The sequence below is a fragment of the Dermacentor silvarum genome, chromosome 1 (assembly GCF_013339745.2).
Source record: "Dermacentor silvarum isolate Dsil-2018 chromosome 1, BIME_Dsil_1.4, whole genome shotgun sequence".
In the NCBI taxonomy this organism is placed as follows: Eukaryota; Metazoa; Arthropoda; class Arachnida; order Ixodida; family Ixodidae; genus Dermacentor; species Dermacentor silvarum.
The window spans coordinates 53,077,598-53,086,703 of NC_051154.1; the positions used below are offsets into that span (position 1 = coordinate 53,077,598).

The 9,106-nt window shown below is 43.8% G+C and overlaps 1 protein-coding gene across 1 annotated transcript in view; it reads right to left on the reverse strand.

Moving 5' to 3' along the window:
* Positions 1-4,348, reverse strand: part of LOC119463250 (vesicle-fusing ATPase 1-like) — a 64,339-nt gene extending 59,991 nt beyond the window's left edge. Inside the window, exons 1-3 of the mRNA XM_037724122.2 lie at positions 4,245-4,348; positions 3,830-4,011; positions 2,519-2,610 (exon numbers count right to left, since the gene is read on the reverse strand). Of these exons, the coding sequence (XP_037580050.1) occupies positions 2,519-2,610; positions 3,830-3,847 (110 nt within the window). The 5' untranslated portion in view covers positions 3,848-4,011; positions 4,245-4,348. The remainder of the gene's footprint in view (positions 1-2,518; positions 2,611-3,829; positions 4,012-4,244) is intronic.
* Between the last annotated feature and the right edge of the window lie 4,758 nt (positions 4,349-9,106).

The window sequence follows — 9,106 nt, forward strand, 5'->3', positions numbered from 1 at the left end:
GGCTTACTTAACATTCTTGCAACTCCAGCTTGAGTACGCGTCTCCCATTTGGTCACCACATCAGAAATACCTAATTGACGCATTGGAAATAATTCAGAATAGGGCCCCCAAGTCGTTTCATTACTCATAATTACAGTTCCCAGTCTAGCATAACGCAGATCAAAGCCGAAATATCATTGCAGTCGTTGAGTACTCATCGTGATATTGCAATGCTGTCATTATTCCATGAATTAATTCACTCTGACGAAATATCCCTACCATGCTTGAAACACCACGTCTTCACATCGCGCAGATTACACAATAATTTCAGCTATGCCCGCGTATATGACGTGACGCAAGCATTTAACTTTTCACCACTGCCTCGCGCTATCCGCCTCTGGAGCAGCCTTCCAGATAGCATTGCGTGGCTCACAAATCATCACGCTTTTTGCTGTAATTTGACAAAACATTTTTCTGCACACTGATCACAGTTTTATCAAACCGATTACATTTTCAATGCATTGTCACGCATTATGCCTGTGTTATTTTTTTTTATTCACTTTTTTTTCTTTTTCGCTTTTTCAATATTATGCAATGTATAAAGTCCTTTGTAACTATGTAATGTATAATGTAACTTTTTTTTTCACTTATTGCCGTTTTTTTGCAATGCTTATCTGTTCACTTCTGTTTCTTTCTTTTTTTTTGACGATATGTCTGGTTTTTGTTATATGCAAATTTCTTCGTCTTGTGCCTATGTTTGATTCCTTGTAGCAGTGCATCGATATCTTTTAATCAATTGTATTTATTCGTAACATACGCCCTCCTCACCCTATGCCTCTTCGTAGGCCCTGTGAGGTATTTCTAAATAAATAAAATAAATAACGGTTTCCCAAGTGTCAACTGTTTCCCAAGTATCAACTGCTTCCTAAGTGTCAAGTGAGTATTGTAGAATGGATTACTCACCAATAGATCCTGCGCTCATATTCTTTTGGTGTGTTGCACTTATAATGAAAAACTTTAAATTGTTTTCATCATGCAGAATGAATGATGTCAACCCAAATTTTTGAAGAACACTGCCCCCCAATGTACACCTCTCTAATATTAACAGAACTTCTATTAACAGACGATTAACAGTCCATCGTTTCTGGCCAGTTAACTCGCGACTGGAAGGTGGGCAAGGTGGTACTGCTTTTCAAGTCTCCAACCTATTATTAAACTATTAGAACGTATTATTTACTCATGTTTAGTTAATTTTCTCGAGTCTAATACATTCCTTATGATGAAACAGCATGGGTTTCATAAATAATTTTTGTGCGCAACTAATTTGCTTAACTAATGAACTTCTCGCTGCTCTTCACAATGGGCATTTCGTCAACTGTATATTCTGAGATTTTCAGAAAGCATTGTCTCTCACCCTCTACTTTGTTTAAAGTTAAGCCAATTAAATATTGTCCCTAACATTTTTGCCTGGATTGAAAACTTTCTAATGGAACGCAATTTGTGAGAGCTAACAATTTTGATTCCTCTTCTTGTCCAGTTACTTCCGGTGTGCAGGAGGGTTCTGTCCCCTGCCCACTTTTATTTTTAGTCTACATTAACGACCTGACTAATGTAGTTCACTCACCCATCAGGCTACATGATCCTACAGCAATTCAATCTGACCTCAACGCTATAACTAACTGGTGCAGCGCATGGCAAATGCATTTGAACATTAAAAAGTGTAAAGTAATGAGAATATCTCGAAAACCTTCTACTTGTAACCCTCCCCTTTATCACATTGATGGCTCTAGAGCGTACCAGAAGAGGTTACCACGTATAAGTATTTAGGTGCTCACTTAACTGCTAACCTTTTTTGGTAAACCTATATTAACTATGACATTAACAATGCTAATCGCACGTTAGGTTACTTACGCCGTAACTTTTCAAGGGCACCATCCTCTCTTAAATTAACATTATATGTACAAAACACTTGTAGGGTCTAAGCTTGAATATGCATGTGCTTTGTGGGATCCCAATAAAGAATTCTTATTAACCAATTAGAATCAGTACAAAACAGTAGTGCACATTTCATTCTGTCAAATTATTCCCGCTTTTCAAGTGTATCACCGATGAAACACACTTTGAAACTTCCTAACCTTTCTCTGCACAGAAAAGTGTTTCGTTTTCTTTATTTCATAACATTTTTCACAATCTACATCTGAAAAGAGCTTCTTAATGAGCCATCTTATTTGCCTTGTCGTACTAGTCACCATCATAAAGTTGAAGTCCCTTTTTGCCATACTAACTTACTTTGATTCATTTTCGCCAAAGACATCGAAGGAATGGAACCACCTGCCCACCTCCGACGTCAACATTCCAAGTGCTTCTGCATTTAAATCTGCTGTCGACGATTATTATTGTATGTACTAGCCGCTAACAATCACAACAATCATGAAATTTTTTCTTTCTCTACTCCCTTCTATAACGCCTTTGGGCATTAATGGTAGTGAAATGAATAAATAAAAAATGCAGAATGAACCTATACTGCTTATGTCATTACCGAACTTTGTCCTCCGAGAAATCCACTGGGTTTACAGCTGCACAGTTGGAGAGGGAAATTTCCTCAGTAGGACATCGGTCCACCTTCATTTGCTGGAAAAAAATAAAATAGGTTTTTATGGTACTTGGTTTTATGGTACTTTATGGTAAATAGGTTTTTATGGTACTTTTATGAGCCTTCTCCGGTGTTAGTAACACCGGAGAAGGCTCATAACATCAAACAACATATCTTTAGATCACCCTGAATTACATTCCACATTTAATGTGCACACACAAAAGAACACTGCAAAGACATTACAAAAAGCAGAGGAAATTTCTTTTACTGTACTGCCAGATAAATACTTTGTATCTTGCTAACGTAATTCATTGTAGTGTACTGCAAATCGTGCTACAGTAAAATAATTCGTAGGGTGAAAGTAATTAATAGAATCAAGATAGCAATATAACATATAAAAATTATATAGTAAACTTTTCTGCAGAGCATAATACTGTAGTCAAAATGGTGCCTGAGCTTCTGGATAAGTTGGCAAGAACAACATGTAAAATGAAGGAACAAGCCCTATCACACCTCTAAATAAACATTAAATTTGTGCACGCCATCACGCACTTGCAGACTTTCAGCTGCTAAATCCGCGGAGCACGAAGCAGTCAGCTGCCTTCACTTCTACTATTCTGATATTGAAAACGCGAACGAAAAGTTGTCACTAGCTAGCATCACGTCGCATTATGTGTGTGTGAAAAGAAGCAAAAAACTAAATGCATCGGAGCATGCACAACACCAAGCTTATTATTGCGTCCCACTGTTGCGAGAACGAGCTGCAGTCGACAGTATCGATCCGCCAGCTTACGTATGCCATTCGAGAACATGGTTCAAACTGAAAACAATCAACACACAAAACCGAATAAAGCAAATTCTATAGCATTCACATTCACTACTCACCCCTGCTTTAAAGAGAGTGAAAAAAAAAAAATTATTATAAACCTAAAGTGGCGTAAAACCCCTCCACGACGCTTTCCATGGGGCGCAAACAAGTAGAGCACAGAGTATACGCTATTTACGTCGACGCTGCATAAGCTCAAGATTCATAAGCTCACTTCTGCTTCAATCAATGAGGTAGCAACCATTTGAGCTTCATACTACGATGTTTAGACGCTACGTGCCAAATATTCGAAGAACAGCGCACGGTCTGGCGAACACACCGCGCTAGCTCATAGTTCATAGACGCCCCGCAGACGGAAGACTTGTGAAATCTCCGCGTGCATGTACGCGCGTAGCAAAGGCTAGAGCAAGTTTAAGACACGGCAGCCTTACTTTTGTTGCCGACATCATTGGACTGAGGCCAAGTAACGATGCTGCAGCTTTCACACGATACAGTCGATGCGGGTTTCGGTCAGCGGCAGAGCGAGCCGGAACAGCCCACACGCAGCGGCTGTGGCTGAAGCAGCGCCCAGACTCTTCGGGTTTCCTTCAGGGACGCTTGCCGGAAAGGCCGTCTAAGTGCATGCAGATGTGGAGATGTGGTGATTAGCAGTCGGCAGGAGCGAAAATATCAAACATACTGCAATAACACATCTGTCGGCTGTCGCGTGATGTCTGCGACAGTTGAAGTTGCATCAAGTTTCCTCAATACTCCTTGGGCAGGTTGTGTGCTGATAATTAATCTCTAATCCGTGCATTATAACTTGAAAACAAGCTGAAAACCGCGAAGAAAGAGTGGAAGACTCACCCGTAAACCACCGCGCAACTCGTTACCACTCAAACCCTCCTCTATGCCCTCCTATCTCCCTACCCCGCACCACCGTACCCGTACCATTGATCCCAACTGCGTTGTACAAGGCCATCCACAGATGGAGCCACGCGTACATTCTAACCATGGAGGAAAAAAATGTTTTTCCTTCCTCCATGATTCTAACCAACGTTTCTACCACATTAGAGTGTACTAGACAATGTATTTTTGACAACCACTCTAGTAGTGGTTTATACAAAGGTCGCTGTTCTCACAACTACATGACTACATTCCTCCATCGTGCTCGCGTCGCGACCAATGCGCGGTGCCGATTGAAGCTTTCTTGATTGATTTCGATTGAAGCCCAAGGGTTGTGTCCAATACCAGGCACTGCGCCTGACTGCGCTCCGCCCTTATGATTCGATTTAGACTATATTTTAATGCGCTAACGTTGAACATTGTGATGAAGTTGGCCTTCGCTGTCTTATCGTCAAAAGCAATACACGTTACATCGCCTACATTACCTGCTTCAGGTATTTCGCTTTGACCAGGTAATGCGAACGTTTAAAAAAAAAAAAGCAGACGTAATTACAAGGGCGACACGAAACGGTACGCGGATAATTGTACCTCCTTTAAAACAACAGTTTATACATTTCACTGGCGCACACAGAAAAAAGTAGTTTCGCCCGAAAGGCGAAACGGCGATGGTAAATTAATATATGACAGATACATAGTATAGTACAAGGATAGTACACAAGTAGTATATACGGATAGTATACTATACAAATAGTATATACAAGGATAGTAGTTTTATTGGCCGTATAAACTTGCAAACATTCGCTTACTAAATAAATTAACAAGCGTGGTGTTAGCGCGCACAGGCAAACATGAACACGTCACACTCGATCGATGAGCGCGGAGACTTACTGTCAAAACGCTGGCGTGAGGAAGCGCGCCGCCGCAGCGTGCGAAGCTTTGACCTTAATTCGTGCTGTCTATGAGCAAAACGAGCACAAGGTGAGAGCAGGAGCCAACGTTTCGACAAGTTGACTTGTCTTCCTCAAGGCGACATATATGCCCTACTCGGCACGGCATATATATATATATATATATATATATATATATATATATATATATATATATGGTGTGCCTTTGTGCTGGGCCGGCAATGCTGCGACCCGGTCGACGGAGGGCCCGTCGACGGAGTTGCCCCTTGTGCTGTCTATCGCTTCAACGCAAACTGAGCGGCGAGAACGCAGCACGCACAAAAGTATGAGCCGTCGAAGCATAGAGTAATATTTTACTGTTACCTATGGTCGAATTGCCTAGACTCTGCCCTCAACGCAGATCGCTTTCAAGATTTTCAAGAGGCGGAATACGCAGATGCGGCAGGAATTCAACTCATACAACGCCTTTCCCCTCCCTCCTCTCCCCGTGCAACCTAGTGCGTGACGAGAGACGGCGCGCTTCCATGCGCGCTTCCTTCCCGCTTTCCGCCCTTACGCGCGCGAGATTGAGCCGCGATCGTCGGCTCCGCTCGCACGCTTTCACTCGCACATACACGCGCGGCGATGGTGTTATAGCCCTTGGACTTTATACGGAACATCACGGCGACGCGGACGCTGACGGCAAAAATTATCGCAATAGAAAGAAAACGATGAGGCGCTCCTTGTCGTCTGCTACGGAAACCACATGGATGGATGGATGGATGAGGCTGAACCCTTTAAATCGGGCGGTGGCATACGCCACCTAGCCATGACTATTAACATAATTTCTACTTTGTGGTGGGTGAAATTTCACCCCTGCCTTGATTTTATCCACCAATCAGATAACCTCTGTTTGGTTATTTCTACCCGCTTAAAGTCTATTTTACCTTCACTGTCCCTAAACCCCAATGCTTTGAAAAAAAATGTCACAGTTTCGCCCTAAGGGCGAAGCAATGAATGCGATAGCAACACAGCAATGTCATACGAAGTAAGGTGAGCGGCTTTGGTAGCAACAACCAGTGCCTCCTCTATGCTGCAACAACACGCAGAACTGTTGTCGACGCCATCGGCGTTTGGCCCGCGTTAGCTCAAAATGCGTGCGGCGTTGGTGACTGTTGCTGGAGCCTCTGATATAAATAGGCACTATTGGTGCCGCAGCTAAACGTCGGCTCCCTTCCCTCCCCCTCCCCCACGGACTCTCGCGCGTCTGAAGAAGGCGCGTTTGCTCTACATATATGGTCATTGTAAAGGAGAAAAGAGACGCCTACTTCTGCAGCCCTTAAGCGAGCACGGCGCAGAACGCGCGTTTGTTCTCCGCCGTGCGTTCACTCCCCGTGAAAGCGCGCGTCCCTCGCGCCCTTTCACTCGCACATACAGCGTTCGGCGGCGCGCGGCGACGATTTCATCTCCAAATGACGTCATACGGAACCTCACGGCGACGGCGACGGCAGAAATCTGCTTTTGAGTGTCCATATAATTGCTATCGCAATAAAATCAGCCCCGTTGCCTTGCACTGTAGGGTTAAGCCCTTTACAGAAAAGTATGAGGTGTTCAGCCGTTTCCTCTTCTTCTCCACACGCACAGCACAACGTGTCTATACCTTGGTACTTGACTCGGTACATCTTAGTCCGCAATACTCCCGTCCTGGCTTCAAACAACAAAGAGCTTCCCCTAGAATTATCGTAGATATTTTCTTTGGCAATTTCTTGCTTGAAAGTTCGGTATGTTCCCAGTGCTGATTTCGTCTGCATCCCCGTTTTCCACAGACCCCTCTCTGTTTCCTTAACCTTTTTCTTAACCGCTGTTTCCTGGTTTGCACCCCTCCTGCAGTCCAAGTATTTGATTGACAGTTTTCTGGTCAGCTTCCTCCATTTTGTATCAACATTCCTCATGTACAAATAACTGAAAACTCTCCTTGCCCACCGCTTTTCTGCCATTTCTCTCAATCGCTCCTCAAATTCTATCTTGCTGCTGGCTTCCCTGCCCTCGAATGACGTCCATCCCATGTCACCCTGTACCCCCTGATTTGGTGTATTTCCGTGTGCTCCCAGAGCCAGTCTACCTACCCCTCGCTGCTTAGCTTCCAACCTTGCTCGAACCTCTGATCTCATGCACAGGACCGCATTGCCGAAAGTCAAACTAGGGACCATCACCCCTTTCCAAATCCCTCTCACCACTTCGTACTTATTGTAATTCCACAGTGCCCTATTTTTCATCACAGCTCCATTTCTGCTACTTTTAGCCGTGACATATTTTTCATGTTCCGTTAGGTACTCAGCCCCATTGTTTATCCACACTCCAAGATATTTGTACTTATCCACCACCTCCAGCGTAACCTCCTGTATCCTATGCTCGCTGCCCTGATTATCATTAAAAGTCATGACTGCCGATTTTTCTTTACTAAACTTCAAACCTAAGCTATCTCCCTCTTTACCACAGATGTCCATTAATCTCTGCAAGTCTTCCTTGCTGTCAGCCATAAGTACAATGTCATACATCAGGCTCTCTATTCTGGACACGCATGGCGGCTGCACGGCCGCCATTATCCGTCATCTTGGCTGTCTCATTGGCTGTACAGAGGTCACGTGTTTTGAAATTTGTGCCGGGAAACGGAAGTTTTGCAAAATGCAATTTTGCGTTTTCGTCAGAATGACGAAGCGTGACGTGGAGCTGCAAATTTTATCGACTAATACTTTTGTGTGGTCCTTAGCACCTATATTGCGACTTTAGCGCTTTAAAAAGAAAGTGGACGGTAGCGTGCAGAAGCTCGTACAATGTATCTGCAATTTCACGAATATGTGGTGGCGTTCCAAGATAGCCGGCATGTCAGCTTGTTCATTGGCTGAAGGAATATCCCGTGAGGAGCGTCACAGGAAGGGCTGTTTCTTAAACGTCAATTTGACGTTGCGTGACGTTGCGCTGGGCCGCCATTGCAGATATTTTCCGCCATAATTTGTGGTGCGACGAGCCGCGCGAATTATGGTAATGAGCGGCCATATGCAACGGCAGTGGAGAGGCATGCGTATCGCCGCATTTTCCCTGTCATTTCGGGCCATAAAAATCTTTTGTTCACAACGCGTGTTCATAGCATTTGCATCGCTTTCAGGTGGTGTTGGCATTTGTGTTTTGCACCATCATTTTTATTAAAAACACCCCTGCCGAAGCCCCTGCTGTATCTCTATAGGCCCAGATACCTTGTTTTCCCATTTTATAAGCACCTTGTTACTTTTATAGATATCTTTTAAAAGATTTCTTACTCCATCTTCCACCTCTAGAGTGCCCAGTATGTCCCACAAATCCTTTTGGATTACACTGTCATAGGCTCCCTTGATATCCAGAAAGGCAAGCCATAGGGGCCTGTGTTCCTTTTCTGCTATTTCAATACACTGTGTCAATGAGAACAGATTATCTTCTAACCTTCTTTGTTTTCGGAACCCATTTTGTAGTTCCCCCAGCACCTCCTCGCTCTCCACCCATGCCTGCAGTCTGTCCTTTATAATCTGCATCACCACCCTGTAAACCACTGACGTCACTGTTATGGGACGGTAGTTGTTTATGTCGGCTTTGTCCACAAAGATAACGGGATAGCGCTGCGTGCGGCTCTATTGGGAACTAATTTGGCAGGTAGTAGCCAGGAACAACAAAAATAGGTAGTAAATACGTAGGAGATTCTTTTTTAGGAAATTTAGCGATCGTAAGGTCGCAAAATACGTTAAAATACACAAATCTCTCACCTGCTGGCAACAACATTTTGGTCCCGTAATAATTGACTAGCTTTAGACTTGTCTAGGCTTGGCTTCAGGCTTGTTCAAGACAAGTCACGTCGATCCTTTTGGTAGAGTGTACTAGATTGGGGGAGTGGGTCCAACGAGGGCT